A 25349-nucleotide genomic window follows, 5' to 3' on the forward strand; every position below is an offset into this window, starting at 1 on the left:
TTCGATCGTCCACACAACTTTTATTATTGCTGCTTCTTTTTATGGCACAAATAATAGAAAGAATACATTGTGTAAGTGTCGCTATGCTGTAACATGCAAGCCATTTTTTTAATCCATCACAAAGGACGAGCAGGATCACACACTAAACATCTACAGCTGCTTTGTACAGTTGGTGACTAGAAACAAGTCATTGTCTTCACACACTACAGTAAGTCATGGATATGACAGCTCATCATCTTCATAGAAAAACAATCCCAGGGGGACAAAATATCAAGAAGCAAAAAAAAAAAAAGTAGGGGGTGGAGGGGTGCACGCGTGTAATAATTTAAACATTTCTGACATTCATCCTTCAGGTGTTTATACAGAACATATATATTTATTTATATTTCTATTTGTAAAGAAGTTAGTGCTTCATTTTTTCCGAAGACAAAAAACACAACAGGGCTGCATTCAGGGAATGCTGTGCAAATAACATTTCTTTTCCTTGACACCAACGCTCCGCTTTCTCATGAGCAGGACAGCGTCTGACGCTCACGTGACCTGCCAGCAGGAAACGACCACATGACGGCGATGCTTGCCAAGGTGGACCACCAGGGGGAGCCGCTGAGTGAGTTGCACTTTAGTCTTCTTTGCAGAGATGTTGAAACGTTAAAAGGAAGGATAAAAGGTCAGCTGACGTCAAGAGCGACGACCGACTCGGATCTCTTTGACGCCGCAGGGTTGGGGGGGTGAGGAGTCGTGCGACTGGATGCTACGCGGGCAGTGATTGGCCGAGGGTGGGCGGGCGTGCGCTCCCCTTCGAGTCACGCCACCGCTGCTCTTTCTGATAGTTTGGCAAATCCTTGAAGGCAGCAACCTGCTGAGGTGGACACTTCCTGTCACATGGTCGGCTGTGTGTCTTCTAGATGGACTTGGATGAATCTTGCTTGCTGATGAGGACCTCCAGGAGGCGGAGCTTGGCCTTGACTCTCTTGTAGGCTCTGTACTCGTCCAACATGGGCTCGCGGTCCTCCTTCTGGACGTTCCTGTAGCACAGATGAGGTTGATTTGGGGGTGATCATTTGGGGTCCGTTTCAAACCAAGTGCCCCCCCCAAACTCTGTTTGTCGTCTAACCATTGCAGTTCAGTCTGACGATTATTTTTGTACATTTTAGTTTAGTTGTATGACCACAGTTTGACTCAGGAACAGAATATTTCTATGTTTTTTTGAATTCTTGATGATCCTCTTGAATGATACTGTGTGTGCGTGTGTGTGTGTGTGCGTGTGTATGTGTGTGCGTGTGTATGTGTGTGCGTGTGCATGTGTGCGTTCCACCAACCTGCCGTTATGCTGATAGAAATCTTCCTCAAAGTCTCGAATCGTCTTCCTCAGTTTCTTCTTCTCTGCTCTGGCTTTCCACAGCTGTTCCAGCAGCTCTGGCCTGACATGGGAACAGGAAACAGGAAGTGAGTGCAGCGTCTAAACGTGTGTGTGTGTGTGTGTGTGGCCATACATGGACGAGGTGTTGGACGTGGACAGACGCAGGTCAAGCGCCAGCTTCCCTGAGCCTTCCTCCATCTTGCTGCTGATTGTCCCTCCAGGGGAGTCGTGGGGGTCGATGGCCATGATGACCTCCGAACCCTGCATCTCCCCGCCACTGCTCTCGCCTTCCTCCTCCTCTTCCTCCTCCTCCTCGTCATCCTCCTCCTCTTCTTTCTCTGCTTCTTTGTCCTTGTCGTCTCCTTCCTGCCCTCCTTTGCACTCTTCCTCCTCCTCTTTGATCTCCTCCCAGAAGTGGGCTGTCTCACCTTCAATGATTGGCTGGAGGGTTTGGCTCCGCCTCTTGCTGGAAGGCGACACCTGGGAGAGGAAGTAAAGAGTGCGTGTGAGTGATGCTAACGATGCTAACGTGTGTACTAGGGGTGTGAATCGATAAACATTTAGTTCAACATTAGAATCAACATGATGTGAAATGAGCAAAGAAAAAAAATAAAATTCAGTATTTGTCCTAAAAAAAGGATTTGGCTTTATTCCTTCTTGGCGCTTTGTTAATTTAACGACGTTACTTAACTAAATTACCTATGGCGGTTTTTTTCAACTTGCTTGTAATGCACTTTTCTGGTGAAAAAAACCCGGGAAACCTCTCACACACCCAACAGGGGCCCCAGAAGCATCCAAAAATGGCATAAAATACCAGAGTTTGAATTTGGTGATTTTTGAAAAAAATGTAAGGGGTTAGGATGTCGTTTTTCTTTGTTAGTTTTTTTCAACTTGCTTCTAATGCACTTTTCTAGTGGGTGGTGTACTCACGGTGGCGGGGGTGATGGTGACTCTGGTCAGCATCTGTTTGACCAGGCGGTAACGCTCGCAGAGAGGCTTCACCACCAGACGCTCCTCTCGAGTCACCTAGGTCACACGAAGGACACTCGATGTACTCCTACATCCATCCTTGCATGTAATAAAAGTCCACGCGGTGTCGTGCGGAGGTGACTCACCGGTCGGCCGTGCAGGCCTTCGTAGTGCAGCAGGTTCTTCTGCAGGACCGTCTTCTCACAGGACAACTGCTCTTTGGTCATCTTCTACACAAAAACGCCACATTTGAGGCTTCATTACTTTGTCCTGTCGCCTTCAGGAGGAAGCACTCGCTCACCTTGATGTCATCGGGCCAGCCGTCCTCCCTCCGTTTGCCCGTCACCCTGAGTTGGATCAGCTCCAGGGTCTCCTCCCTGCTGGGGTGCTGACCTTTGGCCTCGCCGGCCGACGCCTCGTGGGATCCCTGGTCCAGGGTGGAGCCGAAGCTCTTGGGCAGTGTGTTGCTGCGAGGACGCGTCAGGGTGCCGAGCTCACTCTCGGCGCGGTGTTTGGCATCTGAAGGGAGGCGAGGGGAGTGACCGCAGGTGCCAAGGTCAAAGGTCAAATAAAACAACGAGTGAGATGAAGTAAAGATGGAAGACAACTGGAATGTAAACATCTTAATACCTAATGGAGATCACAACATGGTGGGACACACACACACACACACACACACACACACCTTCCTAAACTAACAAGTGGGTGCATTCACACTAAATATAAACATGGAAATACCAATACACAAAATATGAGTCATAAAAAAACTATGTATAATACAATCATTTAAAAAATAACATGAAATAATCCATAAATATTCGTCAACTGACAAGTGAAACAAAGTAAAGAACCTAAACCACATCATTGTGACAAAACAAATGAACGCATTTTTACTGCCGTTCTGTAGCCTGCTAATCAATAATAACAATAATGGATTAGATATAAAGTACACATTATGTCTTTGGTTAACAAAAACAGTGATTTCTGACGCCTTCATAGTTGATAAAACATGATAAAAAAGGTCAAAAAGTGAGACAACTCCAAAAGGAATCGTTTCAGCGCCAGCAAGAGTGAGTGCTCGTCTCGCTATTAGACCATCTTTAACGTTTAACTCTCTCTGTGAAGCAAAAGCTCGTAACAGCAAAACAAAGCTCATAAATAAGATGTTTGGTCAAACGTTTGAGATTTGGGCAACTTTCGTCTGGTGTATTTATGCGTATAAAGGACTTTCTTTTTATAGCCATCTCTAATGTTCCTGGATTATTACTTGCAAAATGCGTGCACATGTATGCTGTAGCTAGCAGTGTGTCTATGTGTTTATATATATATATATATGTACTATATTTATATGTATGTACATTGGTTTGGCATACTATATGTATATTTATGTAATGTATATACATATATGTGTATATACACATATACACATACGCACACATATACACATACGCACACACACACACACATACATAAATAAATAGGAGTCACTTGACACTACGGACGGAAATGGGCTTGATTAGTACATTTTCACTTCAGAGTGTCCTTTTGTTACATTGTAGAGTGCAAGTTTGTACATTAAAAGTGTCACTTATTTGCAAAAATGTGTATGTGTGTGTGTGTGTGTGTGCAGTTATCCCCATGTTTATTGCAGTTAATTAGTTGAGAATTTTGTCAAAGTAGGATTCCTTATTGATATTAAATATTCTCATAGTTCGCATAGAAACTTGCTTATGACATTCTCAATAATGTTAACATTAGAGCCCACTAGGCATGAAATAACACCCCTATAGTCACTGTTACACTCCCATTAGCCAAAACAGTATGAGAAAATAGACTTATGCTTAAGTATAGCCAGAGTTGTTATGATGATGATGATATTATTATTGTGCCTGTTGTGAGATCATTTCAAAAAGTAAGTACAGTACGTCAGTTGTTCTAGTAATCATGTCTAATACTTGTGTGCCTCTCCGAACATCACAGTGACATTACCGACCAACCACGAAACATGAATACATATGATTATTCATATGTTTAACAAAAAAATGTTCATTCACTCCAGTTAAGCTGCATCTGCAAGATGCAAGAAAATGAGAATGTACACAGTCTAATCTGAATGACATCACATGACGAGACATGACATCTGAGGAGCATACATGACATGAGGACACACACACACACACACACACACACACACACACACACACACACACACACACAGGTGGCGGCCATGCTGCTCGATCACAGAACGGAAGCAGGATGCTCTCACAGCGCCACCCGACAGTGGAAGTGTCTACTTACTGGCTCTTTGGTACTTACTGAGGTGACACGCTCTCGAGCTCAGGCCCGAGTTGGGATGGGCCGTGGGGGCGTGTGCGCAATGGGAAGGGGAAGAAGGGGGCGGGGCATGGTGGCGTCTGTGTGAATGGAGCAAAGCCTGGTGCCTCAACGTGCTTCTGGGGAAAAGATGGTGCTGGCGTCCTGCGCGGCCAACCGTGGGAGGGGGTGTCAATCAATGGACCAATTGGAGAGTGGGCAAGGAGGGTGAGAAAGGGAGGAAAGTGGAGAGCGGGGGTTTGTGTTATTTGAGAAATGCTTCGGCCAGCAAAGGAGGGCGGTGGCGTGGTGGGGTTGGTTTGGTGTGATGAAATGATGCACGTGTGTGGGAGACAGTCTAGCTGCATGTCACATGTTTACACTTATGATCAATGACTGCTGCACTTTCACATACGCCCCCCCCAAACCCCAACCCCCCCACCCCACTGGTGAAGAGAGACAGTTCACACTGGAGGGTGGATGTGTGAGAGCCACATGTTAGTGCTGCATGCATGCTAGGTCGCTTCCAGGGTTACAACTCTTTGTGTGTGTGTGTGTGTGTGTGTGTCTATGTGTGTTTGTTGCATGCAGTAAAATGGCACACACACTCCCCACACACACGCACACGTGTGTCAAAAAGAAAGGTCTACCTTTAATCTGCCGGCGGATCTTGGTGAGGTCAGTCATCCATTTGAGGACTTTGGTGTTAGCGGCCTTGTCCCCGTGAGATGGCTGCACACAGGAAGTGACGTGTTTTGTGACGTTTTATGGTAAAGATGTGAAAATGGCCGAGTTGAGACAGCTTTCACTTGTACCTTGTAGTTCTTCTCCTTCTCAAACTGCTCCTCAAACTGCTTGATCTTCTTCTTCAGGTGCTGAAGCTTCTTGGTGAGCTGGTGAGTCACTGAATCTCCTCCCCTGATGGCCTCCTTGGAGCCAAACGACACTCGTCTCGGCCTGAGGTTGCATGGAGAGTCAGAGGTGACAGAAACAAGGAAGTGGCAACTCGAGGGTGCCGTGCCGCGCGTCACCTGTGCGCTTTGGTGGGCGAGGTTGCATCCGCGTCCTGCTGGAGGAAGCGCTGGGCGCCGTGCACGCTGAAGTCGAGGAAGCGCCGCGCCAGGACGTGTGGGTGAGAGCGGGAGGACGATGGGGAGGCGTCCTGCCTGCCCTCACCCTCGTCCTCCTCCCCGTCCTCCTCTAGGGGCAGCAGAGGGAGGGGGACCATGCGACCCGCCAGAGGGGAGAGCTGTGCCTCGCCGCTTTCGCTGTCGTCCTGCCAGGACTTGAAGGCAGGAACTGGATCTGAAGAAGAGGGGAAGGCAGAAGGCAGAGTCAGAGGTGATGTTCTTTAAGAGGGGACTTGCACATTGACTGCATTGAATGCAGCACGATAAGCGGGGTAGCTCCGTGATGCAGCCCCCACAGATGCTCCAGTGCTACAAGGGCTTTAAAATGGCCAAAATAGACTTTAAGTCTAGTCTAAACATTATTACTCAGTTGCAAACGCAAACGCATGAAAGCATGAACAGAGGGTGAAAGATGAGCCAACAGTGACATCAAGTGGCCAACTAACACATTGCAGCTTTAAAAGGACATCACTGAAGATAAGCGGTATAGAAAATGAATTCAACTAATTCAATAATTATTTGACTACGTTTGCTAAAATTGAAAATTATTATTTCAAGTACACATGTTATATATTGACTTTAAGCTGCAAATAGGTTCACTGCACTACTGTATATATTACAGATATTATAGATCATACTGTTTATAATCTGTATAATCTGCAATAGCCATATTCATAGTCATTTATATCCCTGTATGTATCCACACTGTATCATAGTCATAGCCTGTTATAGTTTGTACATATATCTGTCCACTTACAGCTCTATTCTATTTCTACATTTACTTACTAATAAGGTATTTATAAATTTGCACTGCAAAAAAATGCTAACTGCATTTTGTTGCCGTGTACCAGTGACATGAGCAATAACAATAAAGTTGAATTTAATCTAATCTAATCTAATCTAATGACACATATTTACATTTACATTACATTTAAGGCAAAAATACAAATTTTCCCTAATATATATGTACATGTATACAGTGGTATGAGTTAAGTGTTTGCCCCTTTCAAGATTTCTTATTTTCTGCATGTTTGCCACACTTAAATGCTTTAGATCATCAGACACATGTAAATATCAGTCAATGATAACACAACTTTTTATTATTGTGGGAGAAAATCATTTTTTTCCCCCTCAATAATAAATAATAATACATTTCATTTAAAAACTGCATTTTGTGAGCAGTTGTGTTGTCATTGACTTGTTTGCTGATCCAAAACATTTAAGTGCAACAAACAAGCAAAACAATAACCACTGTACACTGTGACAAAATGAAATAATAATAATAAGAAGAAGAATAAAACCTACTAAAAAGTACCCTGGTCTACAAAGGCTTAAGACGGACGAAAAGTGATGAATCCCTCAAGAGGGAAGAAGGGCAATGAAACAAAAAGAGGAAAATGAAGAATGACAGTTTTCTGTCCTTCTGGAGGGGTGTGAAGTTTGTTGTCGGGGCGAGGGATCGCACACGTGCAACCACTCACCTTGGCCTTCCTTCTGCAGGTGCATACATGAGAAGTCTATGGGAGGGAGGTGGAGATGATGAGGAGGAGGTGGCGCTGTTTGGATGGAAGGAGGGTGAGGAAGAGGGAGAAGAGGAGAGACGGGAACAGCAGAGAAGACGAGCAGTGAGGTCCATCTGTCAGAACGGCGCTCGGCAACTTTCATTCAATGCAAACGCACGTTTATTACGAATGAATGACAAACATTTGAACGCACCACGAGGGATCATGACTCATGTTTTTTTTAGTCAAGAGCGTCTCGCCCGCCTCGTAACTAAATATCACATACCGTCCCATTGGCTGTCGGGGAAGAGCTGGATGTGGGGGGCGTGGTCAGTGTTGGCTGTTTGGCTGGTGTTGGCGTTCTGGTCGCACGAGTCCTGGAAGGTGACACACACTCATCAAGGAAACATCCAAGCTGGACAGCAAGTGTGTGTGTGTGTGTGTGTTGACTTACACAGCTTGTGTTGTCACACAGCTGATTGCCCTGCCTGAACGATACAACACACAAAAATTGTTAAACTACAGGCAAGATCTTGCAAGATTTAAAAAGTGACAATATTTCTTGTTGGGAGAAATATTTATTTTTAAATTTTTAAAAATCCTTTGATAAATCGATATATCCATTATCATGACATTCATTTTCTACCGCTTTTTCCTCACAAGGGTCGTGGGGGTGATGGAGCCTATCCCAGCTGTCTTCAGGCGAGAGGCGGGGTACACCCTGGACTGGTGGCCAGCCAATCACAGGGCACATATAGACAAAAAACCATTCACACTCACATTCATACCTACGGACAATTTGGAGTCGCCAATTAACCTAGCATGTTTTTGGAATGCACGGGGAGAACATGCAAACTCCACACAGAGATGGCCGAGGGTGGAATTGAACCCTGGTCTCCTATCTGTGAGGTCTGCGCGCTAACCACTTGCCCGCCGTGCCGTGACAGGCATAATATTAACCATTAATAACCACATAAAAATATGTTTGTGTATGTGAGGTGTGCTCAACAGGCTATGAGAGGGTGTATCAAACGCAGAAGTGTTCGGTTCCTTCATTGAGCGAGAAACACAGACACTGTGCGGGGAAGTGAACACATCACGTCTCCACCGTAGTAATGAAACGTCAACAGGACAGCAGCCATCTTACCTGGCAGTGTTGATGTTGTTCTCAGAATCTCGGACAGTGTCCAACTCCATTCCTGAACCCTCCTCCAGATCGCCCGATGGCACCAGAGCATCCTGGGAGAAACAAGTTCAATCCCCCATGAGTGTCATTCAGAAACACTAAATGAACTATGTGCACATGACGCCATGTCTTTCCGCCTATGTTAGAGCCTCCCCCTCTCTCACCTGTGTGTTGTTCTTTTGCTCCCGGTCGTCATGGTGACCAGGATCTGCTGGCTCGCTGGCAAAGAAGATTAAAGAGTGTCAAGAAAAGAGCGGAAGAGCAATGGAAAAAGGTCGTATAAAAACAGTCCGTGATGATGGAAAGTCACAAATATCACAGCACGTGTCGCCAGCGGAGGCGACTAACCCCTGGACAGCTGCTCCGGCTGAAACGTGTCGTCATAATATACGCTCTTTCCTCTCTAACGTGGCGTGTTGACACTTTTACTGGTAACTTGAACCTGGGGAGGATTGTGTATGATGTCTCTTTGAGCAGCGTGTGTGTGAGGCTGCCTTCTAAACTATTGGTGATGTGGAAAAAAAACCCTGTATGCGTGTGTGTGTGTGTGTGTGTGTGTGTGTGTGTGTGTCACAAGATGCGGCACTTGAACGTTGTATCAGTTAACAGTGTTTGTCTCACCCTTGGCTGGCAAAGTCGCCTAGGTCTTGGTCAATGGAGGTCTTCAGGTCAAAGAAATGCTGCTCCACTGCGGCTCTGATGGTTCGTTCAATTATCCTAAAGACACACAACATTGTCATTGTGTAGCTTCAACACAAAAACGAAGATGAGAATTTAGCAATATTTAGCATCTACTAATTTAATGTCGACTACGTTAGATTCTTCTGCACTGTTTGGATGCTGGCGGCCCCGCCTCCACCCACCGAGGTACTGTATCACTGACAAAAGGTTCATGCCGCTGTTCTATGGAACAAATGCACTAATGCACAGAGTGAACCCTCTTCCTGCCAGTTTGAAGGCAGGAGATGAGAAAAATCCTCAGGAGGGTCGCGGGCATGCTGGAGCCTATCCTAGCTGTCGTCGAGCGAGAGGCGGGGTACACCCTGGACTGGTCGCCAGCCAATCACAGGGCACAATGAATATTGACAATATATTTAGGCTGGCAAAGTTATCGAGTTCATTTTTATTTATTGTGTAATTAATTTATTTATTCGGCTGCATGGCCGTCGAGTGGTTAGCAAGTAGACCTCACAGCTAGGAGACCAGGGTTCAATTCCACCCTCGGCCATCTCTGTGTGAAGTTTGTATGTTCTCCCCGTGCATGCGTGGGTTTTCTCCGGGTACTCCGGTTTCCTCCCACATTCCAAAAACATGCTAGGTTAATTAGCGACTCCAAATTGTCCATAGGTATGAATGTGAGTGTGAATGGTTGTTTGTCTATATGTGCCCTGTGATTGGCTGGCCACCAGTCCAGGGTGTACCCCGCCTCTCACCCGAAGACAGCTGGGATAGGCTCCAGCACCCACGCGATCCTCGTGAGGAAAAAGTTGTAGAAAATGAATGAATAAATTTATTTATCATCCCAGTCCTTGTCGTGTTTTAATCTTGAAGATCTTGTGGCTAAAATATTAATCAACATTTTCATGTCAATAAGCACGATTATATAGCCAGTGGCTAATTTCCATTTTTAGTCTCTGGGGGTGTGTTGATGTAAGTACAGTACCAATAACATTTAATATAAAAGAAGAGAAGAAAGAATAAATAAAAACAGTAAAAGAATAGGCATAAACCGTGCATTTGGGGAGCTAAAGTGTTTAGATGTCATAATATAGATATCTTGACATAATTCTTACACACAAATGTGTGCAGATATATTGCCTTGTATGCTTCTCATGAGCTGACAAGAATTTCATTCCGTGACGAGCTGTCCTCCACACTGTAAAAGGTAACAACACCCTTCACTCTGACCTTTCTTGGGCGGATGAACACTTGATCCTCCGGATCTACCGAGATTCTTTTGGGAGCTTTCTTTATCACCACACTCATTTACTTTAGCTCAGCGTCCTCTCCAGTTAAGAAGGAAGATGAAGTCAGAGAATGACACACGTTTGGTCCCAACATGGGAACATGGCTGACTTTGGGCTTTGCGTAGTAGTGTATGCATTAAAGGTTTCAGAATTGCACGCACAGTAAAAATGTGTATTCAGCTGTCTGCTTAATGTTAACTAAAGCCTCCTGAGATCCTCAGTTAGGAAGATGGATGCACGTCACCGTGACAGCCCAAAGAGCCGAGCTAAATGTTGAGCAATGATAGTAAGGACTGTCAGTCTACATGGGTAGCTTCTTTAGTGATCCCGTGGGAAATACACAGCTGTAGTATATATGTACACTTTAATGTGTATATTATGCGACCAATGGACTGTCAATGAGTTTGTGTTGTGTGCTGCTGACTCGGTTGCGTGATAAGAAGATTGACTGCACACGGCTGATAGTCATGTGACTGCATGTGACTCCGTGCCGCTCTAAACGCGCCGAGAGGCATGCACAATCATTTAGTGTCCGATGTATCAAACAGACTTTGTCCCACTTTGCATGCAGCACTGTCGCTACGATCATACAGACGGCATCATTAGGTGAGATTAAAGTGCGTGCACATAATCAAAGCACCATGTGCATGCGTCATATCAGTGTCACGCAGGTCAACGAGAAAAAGGTGACCTTTATATACCAGGAGGCTAGTAGGAGACACAATAATGTCCATGGTTTTTCAGTGTGATGTTTTAATTGAGCTACCAAAGTGTGTGTGTGTGTGTGTGTACTCACTCTGCAGAGTCAGCAGGCAGCATGGGCAAAGGGGAGAGATGGGAGCTGTAGATGGGAAAGATATGGTTAGAACATTACGTTCTCCTGGACTCCCATTTGAGACATCCACTGACCTTGTGTGTGTGTGTGTGTGTGTGTGTGTGTGTGTGTGTGTGTGTGGGAGTGAGAAACGCTGGACAGCGGCAGTCAAAGCAGGAAGACGCATCACAATAAAGATGCTTACCAAGGCGTACAAAGTTGCAGCTAATGACGCCGCGCTGGGTGGGCACATACTGTTACTCATCAGATACATGAGTTTGAGGTGAAAGTGGTTGTATTCCCACAGTACTTTCTGCATGCCCACAAAGCTGGGATCCAGCTAAGATGTGCCCGCGGATGCTCACAAACTACCACAGAACATTTATATAACACAGCAACACATCACAAGGTCATTTATACTACAGAGCAATGCTTGCGTGTGTGCGTGTCTCATTAGTGAAACTTACATAACCTTGACACCTCTCTCCATCTTCATGGGGATGTGAGCTGTTCTGTTCTTGTTTGTTGTTAAGCCAATTGGGTTCAATTGCATATACAAGGCATTGTGCTAATGTGTGTATTGGAAAGAATCTGGCGATATGATACGCATCACGATACGATATATTACAATACTGTTAACAAGGTGATATTTTTTTTGTTTTTCTTGTAGTTAAAGATTATTTCCTGGAAAAACTGAATTACACCAGCAATATGCACTTACTAAACACATTTTTATTCCATTAGAACAGTATGTTATGCTGTATCACAAACTTTCCTCTGTAAGTGTAGCATTTGGATGAATAAAGCTTTAACATCCAGCTATAATTTACAAAACAAAAAAAAACATAAAAAAGGGCTGCACGGCGGACGAGTGGTTAGCACGTAGACTTCACAGCTAGCAGACCAGGGTTCAGTTCCACCCTCAGCCATCTCTGTGTGGAGTTTGCATGTTCTCCCCGTGCATGCGTGGGTTTTCTCCGGGTACTCCGGTTTCCTCCCACATTCCAAAAACATGCTAGGTTAATTGGCGACTCCAAATTGTCCATAGGTATGAATGTGAGTGTGAATGGTTGTTTGTCTATATGTGCCCTGTGATTGGCTGGCCACCAGTCCAGGGTGTACCCCGCTTCTCGCCCTAAGACAGCTTGGATAGGCTCCAGCACCCCCGTGACCCTCATGAGGACAAGCGGTAGAAAATGAATGAATGAATGAACCCATAAAAAACTAATAAATTAAATTATGTCTCAAGATCTTGCTCAAATGCAGAGTATACAGTCCCTGACGTATCCACCATCAGAAGAGTATTTTTGTGGAACAAAGTAACTAACATCAGTAAAAAGTCCTTTTAGGATGCTTGAAGTAACCATTATTTAACAAAATAGTGATATCAATTTGAAAAACAAAATACCTGCAATATCACAGTACTACTTTTGTAGTATACAAAAGGACCTGGTATTGCTTGCTAGCGGCAAGTCCTCATGGTGTCTCGCTAAGTGGACTCGCAGATTTGTCGTGTTTCCCAAATACTTTAATCAGGAAACACGACACATTTTCCAAATGTGTGAGGATGTTTCACTCGTCAATCTCGTTCAATGTCCTTGCCTAATTGACTACGTAAGTGCTGCCACCTAACCTCTTTGCCGTGTCTGCACTTGAATAAATACCATATACAGTCTATAATAAATGCCTAAAAATATCCATATCATACTTTTTAATATTGATACAGTATCGTGGAACGAAGTATACAAAACAATATTTTCTTACACCCCTACTAATGTGGTAATATCAGTCTCCTATTACAACAATAAACCTGAGTGTGAGTGTACATCACAATATACTTGAGGTACTCTCCCCATCAAATTTCACAAAGATCCCAAAGAGTACTTGGGCCCCCGAGTCGCCCCCGGAGTCAGCAGCATCACTAGCCCGGCACGCCTGACAGCGGAACACGGATGTTACGCAATGATGTCTCCTGGCCTCAAGGAGCAAGAATAATCTCTGATCTCACACCATTGTGCTCCAGAGGCCATGGACCAAAATAATGTGCTTTTCAGGCCCTCAGGGGGGTTCCTGACCTCCTCCAGCTCCCTGTGAGACAAAGATAACAATACAAATTGGGCCCTCAAGGCCGCCACATATCAGCCTTCATCAGGTGCTCTCTAGATTCCCTGGGGGTGAGGGGAGGTTGGGGGTGACCGTGTCATGCACTCAGAGCTGTTACATACAAAAATGATAATACAGTATCAGTAGTATTTGTAGTATTTTCTAGAAGTGAGAGGTTTCATTACAGTGAAACCTCTCACGTCAAATGCCCACAATTGGGAATTTCATCAATAATTCATTCATTTTCTATCGCTTTTCCTCATGGTACACCCTGGACTGGTCGCCAGCCAATCACAGGGCATATATAGACAAACAACCATTCACACTCACATTCATACCTATGTTTTTGGAATGTGGGAGGAAACCGGAGTACCCGGAGAAAACCCACGCATGCACGGGGAGAACATACAAACTCCACACAGAGATGGCCGAGGGTGGAATTGAACCCCGGTCTCCTAGCCGTGCAGCCCCTTGATGAATAATGCCTCGAAAAATATGTCTCCAAAGATGCACAAGTGGGTGGTGCATACGTAAGAGTAATTTGTGGTCAAGCTGTGGGTCCCCACAGGTGCTGCTGTCAGCAACTCTCTTTCTGTTCTATCTGCAGAATATGACTACCTACTGCAACACACACACACACGCCCACACAAATCATAAACAAGTCTGCCAGCCAGCCGCATGTGAAACATTCACAAACATTTACAGTCTTTCATGTGGGAGGCGACAGCTTGCGATCGCACGTCTGAATGCAAAGTATCCAGTGTATAGACATACGAGGTCAAAGGTGAGTGTATGGTTTCTGCATGGATACAGACCACATGTTATTGAATAAAAACTTTATGTAGCCTTTAGTCTATTCTCATCTATCCGCCGAGTCCACAATGAGCAAGAAAAAGAAACCAATCTCAATGACCTCGCTTCTTCCATTCATAATTCATTTAGAATTGGGGGTGTTTAAGCATCACTTCAGTGATCAACTTGAAACACTCGGAGCATAATTAGTGCACACTCATTCAGCTTGGCTCTCATTCATTCACAAAATGAATGCTCCAGTCATACAGAGGAGTTATGCAACCATAATGTTTACCTCTGCAGCAGAACGTCACAGGCCATTCTCATGGCTCCTGTTGTCTCTTCCCTCTCTCTAAGGATCCAGCCTAAGGGGGGGTAAGTGGCGACGTATGACAGCCTTGAGCTGAAGTCAGCAACTTTAGTTGGAGCTTGTCAAAGTCCAGATCTGCTGCTGCTGTTTTTTTTTGTCTGAGCAACTACACTACACAGAGCACCTCTTCCTTCTTTTGCCTTTTAATTGTGGGACGATCCAGCTGCTCACCTCCGGTGTGTCCTTGTTCGGTTATCCCAGCCGAATGCTGTGATGATTCAGCATGAGAAGCAGCAGGTCCAGCAGCACAGCCAGGTTAGAGCCCGGGTGCATTATGTGGACTCGTCTCGTCGGCAACTGTCACCTGGCACCCCGTGTGTGCCCGAGTGCTGCAGTAAACATCCAGGACTCCGCTCAAATATGTCCTGATGTATCTAAGCAACAACCCTGGGAGGCTGTGAAGACGAGTGGAATGGGAGGGGCTCAAGTTTGGAGCCAATTAAATGGAGGGAAATACTTCCAGGAGCCAATAAGCAGCAGGGGACTGGGGAGGAGCTTTTCTGGTCCATTATGTGAGGACTACAGTTTGCAGCTATGACAGCCAGTCCACTGGGGCACGCACACGCTCAGAAAATGATTGACAGGGGTACAGAACGGCAGCTAAATAAACAGAAAAAGTCAGATTTGAAGTAGGGTTGTCAAAAATAACATGTCAAAGGGGATAAGTAAATTAACTTATTTAATCATGTGAATTTATTTAGTGTAATTAAAGCATATGAATCATGGCAAGCCACGCCTTTGTGTTACGACGGCAGAGTCGGACGCTCGTTTGTAACTTTATTGGGACCTCAAGACAGCAACAGCAGTGTTTTACTCAACTATTTTTATTTCTTTTTCTCTACAGTAAAGCGTCTGAGTACTCTGAATAGCGCTGTACAAATAAATTATTACATTAATAAATTATTATTAATTCCAACACCATATACCTGTACTGTATCTCCAACTCACAAACGCGTCTCTAGTCCTTCCAGCCTCGGAGCGACACTTCCTCACTGTCACTCTTATTGCTGATAACAACATGGTTAAAGTGTTCTGCAACTAGTATTAAGACAGATTTTCCGACGTCCGTTATCTTGTAGGTCAATTTAAATTTTCAGTTGATTTGGAGCACAGATATATGGATATACGTATTATAATCCTGTCTTGTCTTTTATCTTTCTTAAAAATGGGAATGTTTCAGTCAGTTGCACAAGGGGGTGCTGGAGCCTATCCCAGCTGTCTTTGGGCGAGAGGCGGGGTACACCCTGGAATGGTCGGCAACCAATCACAGGGCACATATAGACAAACAACCATTCACACTCACCATTCACACACACTCACACAAAAATATGTCTCCAAAGATGCACAAGTGGGTGGTGCATATGTAAGAGTAATTTGTGGTCAAGCTGTGGGTCCTGTGTTTATACCTATGGACAATTTGGAGTCGCCAATTAACCTAGCATGTTTTTGGAATGTGGGAGGAAACCGGAGTACCCGGAGAAAACCCACGCATGCACGGAGAGAACATGCAAACTCCACACAGATGGTATTGATGGCTGAGGGTGGAATTGAACCCTGGTCTCCTAGCTGTGAGGTCTGCGAGCTTGACCCTGCAAATATGATTAATCATGATTAATTAATTTGAAAACTGTAATGAATATGCTTCAAATATTTAACCATTGGACAGCCCTAATTTGAATATATGAAGTAAAAGACACCCCCACTAAACCAGGGATTGAACCTACTGCAATCTGCTGATTGTTTATACAGTATGTATTGTAAAACACAGCACTGCTTGCTTCACTTTGTCCTGATAAGCAATGTACACATTCGTATTCTTCTACTGAGCACTGTGTGACCTGGACAAGGGACACTGAACTGTAGAAGCTGGAGCTACTTACTGTACAGAGAAGCAAATCATCAGTCAAGCTTTATTGGTTGATATTTCTCCTGATTCAACTCCTGGCGCTTCCCAGACTGCTAACAGTGAAATAATGAAGTGCAGTTACATAAGTAACTATTTAGCAAACAGTATGCCGGCCTTATTGTGACCCACATGATGACGTCACAACCCCAAAAATAGTCCATTAACAATGGTAACTCATTTATTTCATAAATTAGGTTACAATGTTTCGCGTAATTAACTCATGCACATCATGTATATATATCATATACCTCTCGGTTATGACAGCACACAGCAACAGCACTGCAATTCCAACACCATATATGTATCTCCAACTCACAAATCACATCTCTAGTCCTCCTCGGAATGACTGTCACGAGACGGCTGTAAGATGCATTCACGGACACTCTGAAAATCACGACAATTATGAGTGTATGTGTGGTGTAAATAAACAGAAAGACAAAGAAAATATCCTTATCGCTCGCTAACCTAACTCTGCAGTCCAATTTAATGCTTTGAGTATGAAGCAAGGGTGCTGCATAATGAAGTCAAAGTGCACGCAAGATGTGCCCTGATGTAATCAAAGTGATCAAACTGTTTTCTTTTCATCTGCTCTCCAAATACAAAGCTACGACGTCTTGCATTATTCAGCTGGTAGAAAATAAAAAGCATTTTTCTTTTCCGTGGGATCCTTCAAGATGCGTGTGTGAAGGACTGCGGTACCGGGAGTAGAACTGAGAACTGATAAGGCATGTGAGACAAAGTGTTATCTAGGTCAGTTCGTGTATCGTGTTACATGCAGCACCCGGCGCTGGGCCGAGGCCGTGCACATAATCAGGAAGTGAAGGTTGAGGACAGCACGGAAACGGGGGCGCTCAAAAAAAAAAAGTCAAGGACTTTTTCCGAGCAAATTTGTAGTACATGATTGTTTTTTTTTTAAGTAATCATAATGAATGCTTGTCTGGGATACGAGCATCAGTTTCACAGCCTCTTTCTCGTGTTTTCCTAAACAGTGGCGGCGGACAAACAAATTCACATCCTGTTTTAGCCCGGCCTGACCTTCCCGGTACGCCGTTTAAGATGACAAATGTTGCTGTCAGCAAGTACATGTGAGCTTTCGCTAAGTGATGCTCAGTCCACGCGACGGCACCCGGCTGATGCTGGCGCTCATAGTGAGAGGCTCCACTCTGCTCATTATTTACAAGCACTTTGAAATGTGTAACTTAGAATTTGTTGTACGTGATTGTTTTCATGGCTTCCTAATTTCTTTTACACGGTCATGGCAAGTACAGTTAATTATCCTTGGAAAGCATTTGGATTGGCTGGTTAGTGCTCCAAGCTCTATAAGATCAGAATGTAAAGCACGTACACAGCAGCTGATGCACACTGACCTGCATTTATGTAACTGTATCTGGCATGTGGATATGGAACCTGCATGCCACATTTTATAACACCAGTATGCATCAGCATGTCTGCCTGTCACAGTCAGCCTGTAATTATGTAATAATCATGGTAATGATTACCATCAGCGCTGGAGGCAACCCCACTCAGTAGTGACTAGTCAGATGTTTTCAATAACAGAAGATTGATATTTTGAAAAGAAAAAAAAGAGCCCAGTTAAGGGTACACGTAACATTTCTAGGGTGTATGAGTCTGAATATGCACACACTGAAATATCAGCTCTCCGGCATTTTGTATTAACGCCAGATGAAGACATCAATCTCTTTACCTCCAGATAAAAATAACAGGGGCGGAATATCACATTATGGGTACATTTATTTTTTGGTACGGGGGACTTTGGCTTTGGTACAGAGGCATATAAATTTGCCAAGTGGTACACATGAAAAGCTAGGGAAAAGAAATGCGGCCCTCTGCCTATTCTAAAAATATAATTCATAATGAATGATGTCAACTATACACTAATTTGATCATGTTTTGTAAAGATTATCTACTATTCTTAACACTCGACTGTTGCAACCATCATGAAGGACAAAGATGGAATTGTGACTGAGCTGGTCGATCAATGACATCTTTATTGCAAAAACAGAAGAGGCTACTGACAGCCCCAAGTGCACCAAAACAACAGCAAAACACATCCGCCCTCTCTGCACACAGTCCTAGCCTGTTAGAAATCATGCTAGCATGTTAAAGGATGAGATCCTATGACGCCTGTACCAAAATAGAAAAACAATGCAACCTTAAAACCAAGGTATGTACATAACCATGCTTATGGTTACGGATGTTCGTTGGTTGTTGACGATCAGATAATATTTGCTTCGGCCACAAGATCAAGTCGATCTGGTTGCCGTATAGCTTTCGGAACTTTCGGCCACACTATCATGCTAGGAGCGGTAATGCTCCTCAAGCGTTTTCTTTCTTCTTTTTTGGATGTTGGTTATTAGGCTCCATAGTTACAGTGGTAGTTCCCTCTCACTGTGCCCGGACTGATGTGTCACGGTGAGGGGAGCTTGGATGGGAAGTGCCGCTGTAACTTCTTGCTGTTTATACTAGGTACTGTCAATAAACTACTATTGCATTGATGAGAGTTTGTTAAAAAAATATCTATATTTAAATGACACCACAAATTGATCTATAACCATGTCAAATGATTAGTCCTACATTAAAAGTATTTTGCACCCCTATTTTCTCCAATTTATCTTTTATTGGATGGGCTGTTATTGGATCTTTTATTGTATTAGAAACCTGACCAAACAATATTGTTGGTCATGCTGTGTAATAAGAAAGTACATTTGATTGCATTATTTTTGAAGAGCAATTCCACTAATTCATGTTTGTAGCAAAAGCTTATTATAAAAACTACAGTAAAGTCTCGTTATATCGATATCGGTTATATCGAAGTACTGCTTATTACGATACTATTTTCATTTCCCGGCAAATTTCTAGTCTTTTATGATATAATTAGTTACGTTTGTACGATACCCGGTTATTATGATAATCCGGTTACTACGATGCCCTTTTCATCTCCCGCCAGCCAATTTGGTCTGCTTATATCGATACAAAAGAAGCTTAAATCAATCTTTGCTTAAGGATTTCAATACCAAAAAAGAAATGCAGCGAACGGCTGCTTCCAGTCAACTTTATTTTTCATACTTCCACCACCAGAGCACAGCACACACACTGATTCCCGCACTTCCTGGTTCACAGGTCATGCTCAACCCGCCCCACATAGCTGGCCAAACACATGCCTGCAACAGAAGAACCAACTGGCATAGCATACACACACCTATTCCAACGAAGACACAAGCGTACAAATACATGTATTTAATTGTGTTGTATTCAGATATCTTTTTATCGCTTGCATCACTGTTTTACATATGTACATGCTGGCGTTCGTGGTTTCTCTCGTGTGTATAGAACAATGTCGAGTGCATTATTGCCCACTTTTAATGCAGTTCGGCGCAGGATCGGATATATCGACAGTCCGGTTATATCGATATTTTTTCAGACTCCCGACAATATCGATATAACGAGACTTTACTGTAGTTTCAGTACTGTATCGGATCAGCCGCAGTATGAAAAATGTGGATCGGAAACCAAAAAAATGTGGATTGGGACATCCCTTATTATAGTGTAGAGTTACAATACTACTGGGCATGTTGGTGCACAATGAAATATAGAAAAATTGATTTCAATGTTTTTTTTCTGCGCTGACCTTTCCCCTTATGAGATTCGATATTGCTCTTTTTCTCAAACAAATCAATAAATCACTTTAAAGGTGACACTTATTTTCTCCTCCGGCTCAATTTGCATCCTAAGAATTCAGACAGGATATTCCGCAGGCCTTGTGGAAAAAAAGATTCTCGGCAGTGGCAATAAACTACAAGTATGTAAGATAAAGAAGATTAAAATGCAGGATTCTACGGATTTGAAACGACTAAGTGCTGCCAAGATGTCAGGCGAGCGTGTTCGCGGGTCACGTTACAGCAGCATGGCAACAGCAGGAGGAGACAGACTCTCCTGTCAGTCAAGCAGCAGACAAACAACTCGGCCACAGCTGACTCACTACATCCTAGCGATCTATTTCCAAATTGTTGCAACCCACCAAATGTCAGAGCAACTGATACAAATGCAAAGGAGAGCGGACCTCGCTTTTGCATCTGCTTTAGAATTCCATGTAGGCAGGCTAACACCATCTCCCTTTTAGTGTTGGTTAGCATCACCACCATGTTGACCAGCATGTTGGTGTAAAACAGCTCTAGCAGCTGTTTAAACACAGACAGTTCGTGATCACACTGCATTCTTAAGAAACAACGCTAGGGCTCGTGTTATGTTGGTTTATATGTGTCAAATGGCACATTGGATTGTGTTCGACCTTTAAAAACGGCATCACTTTCTGTTATTGATCAATTTTGTGCTAATTTACATGTGAATCATTGAGTCATATGCATCAATGATTCCCCCCCCCCAGCCGTATTGACAGCCAATCAGCTCTTGCTCGGGTCACGGCCATCAAACAATATGCGGCTGCTCAAACTGTGCACTTTATCCTCACGCTCCGGGTCAGTGATGATCAAATGCTTTGCTAATGCAGGCTGTGGACCTGAAAGCTTACATTACAGCATTAATCTCTGCACACAGCCAGACACTCATCTTAGACGAGGCTGCATGCCAACAACGGCTAACACACACACACACACACACACACAAACCAATGGCACAAGACTTAAAAGATCCACAGAGTCTGGCCAAGGATCGTTTTAAATATGTTGGTGCAAATAAACCACCTCCAGCTGCCACAGAAAGCCTTCCACAGACACACATGAGCAAATCCTGCCACGTTGTCCCACAAACAAACCATTAACCACAAAGACGTAGACAATGTGTACTAGAATGTCCTCAGTAAATATATCACTGATGTTACTCAAGGGAGAGGTCATCATCACACACAGTTGATCCAAAACAATTGTGATTAATTTAGGGGCTGACATTTATGCAGTCCACACGCTTTGTCTCAATCGTAAGGCAGGTAAGTTTCATAAAGCCTCTAGAGAGTATGGTTTAAAAAAAAAAAAAATCAATGCTTTCGCTTGCTGGATGACAGTCTCCAATCATCTTTAGTGCCAGCAGGGGGCGGGAAATTGATGCACGCACGCACCCACATACATAAATCTACACTCCATGATTGGCGTATTCATCTGTATTGGTAGATTGCATTATTACACACAAAATCATTTGACCGTATTAGGGATGAGTGGGGCAATGGTTCTTGGAAGAACCCACTTAATTGTTCGGATAAATTTGAATGTTTGGAACATTTAATTTTTTTTTTTTATTGAATTATGCATGGACCTTAATGCCAGATGACATCTATGACTCGTGTTGGCTCGTTCATCCAAATGAATGTAAATGCATGGTGTGAAATGCGTCGTGTAATGCGCATTAGTCTGAGTGCACTAATCATCTTAGAGGAGATCAGCAGGTCAGACGCTGTCCCTTTAAGGGGCATCAGACTCTCCTCCCCCTCAGGTCTGTCTGCAGGAAGACATGGATCTGAGAGTCATCATGCGACTCTCCTAGCCAGTTTAGCACGCCAGAAGATGGAGTTTATCTTGAAAAGCAATTTTTTATGACACTTTAAAGACATGTTGACTCATTTTAAGGTCTATAAGCCGTCAGTGAATAAAGCTAATAGAACTCCACCAAGGCCAAACCATCCTGAACACGTCACGTCAGAAAAAGCTTGACAGCAACAACAGCCTGGAAACTTTTCACCACGGTAATAAAAAAAATATCTAGGAATTATAGGAACTATTTTAATACAAAAGGATGAATTTTGTGGTTCTTTAACTGGCGGCCACTGCTGTTAAGTTGTCAAGGTGAGGGTCACAGATGTACGCCCGCGTTAAAATAGAATCCCAAGGCCATTTTCAGAACATCATGACAAACTAGTAGTAGCTGAAAAGATTAATGATGTACTGAATATGAGCAGGGACACAAACTGAGGTCTACCTTGAGCCACTCACTTTCCATCTCAGTTTGGCTGATAAACACTCGCTAGTAAAGATCTCCTTACTAATCAGTGTTTTCCACAGGAGTGCAATCTTTGTAGTGGTGGTGGGTTAAGTGGAGATGACGTAAATAGGATATTGATATCAGTCTCATACCAACACCAAAAAAAAAAAAATTGGATTAGATTGGCCTCCAGTTAAAATCACCAATACTGGCCATCCGATACAAGCAGTCCATTCCAGACTCCGCCCCGACCCTTCTATCCAGCAGCGCAGTGATGTCACTGTATGACAGTATTTTTCATTTAAATATGGAAAGGAGTTGCAGCTGAGTGCAAAACAAGTTTCACCAGGCAAAATTAATATGGCCTTCATCGTGCTTTGAGCACCATCTCAAAAAAATATGGATTGACAATTTTCTTGAGACCACGTCTCCACTGTCCAAAACACTTGATAAGCCAGTACTTGTTGGTAGTGAGTAATATGGAGTTTAGATGTTTCACTGAGCACCACAAGCCTCCCTACATTATGCCTACTGCGGATAAAACCATACACCAGATGCATCAAGAAGTAAATGGATCGGTTTTTCCTCACACCTACTGTTGCTGATACTGAGTATTATTACTTGATGAAGCCTTTTCTGACATTCAACATTGGAAAATAAGTCATAAAAGTATGAAAGTGAAATAGTATCAGAACACCCCTAGATGTAATAAAATTTGTATGATCGACAATAACAAAATGGAGCCACCTATGAGTACTTTTAAATGGGGGAGGGGCCCACAGCAGCACTTTCTGCTCGTGCTTCCATGTCACTCTCTAAAAGTTGCTTCACTGGATTTACTGCTACTTCTAGATCTACTGTAGAGGATTCTGATGACTTGCTAAATATAGCCACAAAGTCGCAAAGTTGGCGACACTGGCCCCTCGTGCTTCGTCTTCTTATTATCTGGCAGACAAGGTGAGTTATAATGTGTTTATGAGCATCATAGCGCCAAATCTATTTGTGGCAGCTTGGCATGTAATATTTGTGCTTACGTATATTAAATGCTGTCGCAATGTTGAGCTTTATGTTTTGGAGTGATGTCCACAACAGACCACCCCCCAAGGGAGCTCTCACCTGTCCGCAGGGTTATCTCTACACGTGTGTGGCGTTGAGTTCGAAGAGGCGGGACCCTCGTCGCCATCCTGAGGGAGCTCTTCGCACTCCGCCTCACACTTGTCGTCGTCCAAAAGTTCTGTGATCTGAAGACAAACACAAACAGGTTAAAAAAGCTGCAATTTCAAATGTATCTTAAAAAGGAATAACGCTGTGACTACTCTCAAAAAAGGATGTGGGCGAGAGCGAACACGTTGAAAGGAAGTGAGTGTAGATGATGGATGAGCGGAACGGTATGTCACAGTGGAATTTTGCGGCGGAGTGAGCTGACGTGCACAAAGCCAAAAAGGTCACAGTTGTATGTACTATATGTCCACTTGAACGATCCAAGGTGCCAAGGTTACCTCCAAATATCTTTGGAGAAAAACAAATGTTACTGTGAAGACTGCCGCAGTCTAAAAGTGACGGCGTTATGTAACTCAAGGGCGGCAAATTTACAATTTGCCTGTAGAACTTGTGATGTCAACTCCTGACATGAAACGACCTTATCGTTTCATGTACGTTAGCTTTGACATTTAAGGTGTTGAGCTGGATGGCAGGGCAATAGGAGGTTGTTTCATAACACATCTAAATATAGATGGGTCCAACCAAGCAGGTGAAGGGGGAGAAGAGGAGGAAGATGCATGGAATGAGGGGAGGAAAAGGCGCTAGGCAACAAAAGCTTAGAAGCAAATTGCACCAAATGTGTACAAATAATGACAAAAAAATAATACAAATTGTTGCTGTATACCATATTATTCGCCCCTGTTGTGTATTATCTATTAGCAACATTTATGTATTTATAAACAGTATTTTGAATAAAATCAAACAACTTAAATAGGGGGCCTTGGGGAAGACCCAGAACATGTTGGGGAAACTGGATGAAGTGCCTGCGTAGAAGGAAGTCTGGGCTTCCCTGCTTAGGCTTTTCCCCCTCGAACCCGACCTCGGAAAAGCAGTAGAAGATGGTTGGAACAATTTTTAAAGTGATTAAAACTTTACAATGTTTTAGAAATAATGCATACCCAATCATATAATCATGTTTTCCCAGTTTGCTATTACATATAAACACATATATATATATATATATATATAGTAATACGGTTGGGGGGTCATGACCTAACGAGGGTGATATTTCTGGGTTAATCTGTCACCACCAAAACAAACGCAGCATTAACTTTATTTCCCTACGTCCTCTTTGTCCTCTCCGCTGTTCTCCCCGTCACTCGTCTCAACAGCAAACCCATCTGCTGCTGTCTGCAGTGTCGCTATGGCAACATCTCAGCTCCAGGTTTCTTATTGGCTGCTGGGAGATTCTTGCCTCGTCACATCCAGAGCGCAGACACACAGGATGACTCACGGAACGCCGATGTGCCAGTGTGAGATTAGGCAAGAGGAATCATTATCTTTCGACTGCTTGGACTGATTGCATTGTTTGTTTTATACTTAACATGCATCGCTCTCACACACATTGTTTGCACTCCTGGAATTAATGTGCTCCAATGCTGCATAGAGCACATTACTCTGAGGCCACTATAGGGAAATAACCCTATATGTCACCCTAGATAGTACTTAAGTGCATTCCTTTAAATGTATTGGGTGACATCTTGAGCAATGAAGCTCGGCTGTATGACTCCTCCAGCTCATTCAGATGCTGAGCTGACCAAGTAATAAAAGGCAGTGTGATGATATTAGAAGAGAAGCGCTGTTAAATCTTCTTCCGAACGACCTGGCATTGAGCAGGACGTGCATGTGCAACATTTTTAAATCACCAGGGGCCCCATTTATAAGAATGAACATGGAACTCTTGACTAAAACTTTGCATGCACCAGAAAGTAAAAATGTGAGCATGGA

General features: G+C 43.6%; 1 protein-coding gene across 5 annotated transcripts in view; it reads right to left on the reverse strand.

Moving 5' to 3' along the window:
* fam13b (family with sequence similarity 13 member B) overlaps positions 1 to 25349 on the reverse strand; it is a 43551-nt gene continuing 18202 nt past the window's right edge. For 2 of the 5 annotated variants that reach the window (XM_058064676.2, XM_058064677.2), the window contains exons 7-24: positions 23478 to 23602; positions 11224 to 11268; positions 9082 to 9177; positions 8625 to 8679; positions 8422 to 8513; positions 7729 to 7762; positions 7561 to 7651; positions 7254 to 7328; positions 5674 to 5947; positions 5458 to 5599; positions 5293 to 5374; positions 4646 to 4807; positions 2631 to 2848; positions 2476 to 2559; positions 2291 to 2386; positions 1494 to 1840; positions 1320 to 1421; positions 1 to 1025 (exon numbers count right to left, since the gene is read on the reverse strand). In XM_058064676.2, coding sequence (XP_057920659.2) covers positions 902 to 1025; positions 1320 to 1421; positions 1494 to 1840; positions 2291 to 2386; positions 2476 to 2559; positions 2631 to 2848; positions 4646 to 4807; positions 5293 to 5374; positions 5458 to 5599; positions 5674 to 5947; positions 7254 to 7328; positions 7561 to 7651; positions 7729 to 7762; positions 8422 to 8513; positions 8625 to 8679; positions 9082 to 9177; positions 11224 to 11268; positions 23478 to 23602 — 2244 coding nt within the window. In that variant the 3' untranslated portion in view covers positions 1 to 901. The remainder of the gene's footprint in view (positions 1026 to 1319; positions 1422 to 1493; positions 1841 to 2290; positions 2387 to 2475; positions 2560 to 2630; positions 2849 to 4645; positions 4808 to 5292; positions 5375 to 5457; positions 5600 to 5673; positions 5948 to 7253; positions 7329 to 7560; positions 7652 to 7728; positions 7763 to 8421; positions 8514 to 8624; positions 8680 to 9081; positions 9178 to 11223; positions 11269 to 23477; positions 23603 to 25349) is intronic. The other 3 variants (XM_058064679.2, XM_058064680.2, XM_058064681.2) reach the window with 3 other exon arrangements.

Source organism: Doryrhamphus excisus, linkage group LG23 (genome assembly GCF_037039965.1).
Source record: "Doryrhamphus excisus strain RoL-2023G ecotype Guam linkage group LG23, RoL_Dexc_Guam_v1.1, whole genome shotgun sequence".
In the NCBI taxonomy this organism is placed as follows: Eukaryota; Metazoa; Chordata; class Actinopteri; order Syngnathiformes; family Syngnathidae; genus Doryrhamphus; species Doryrhamphus excisus.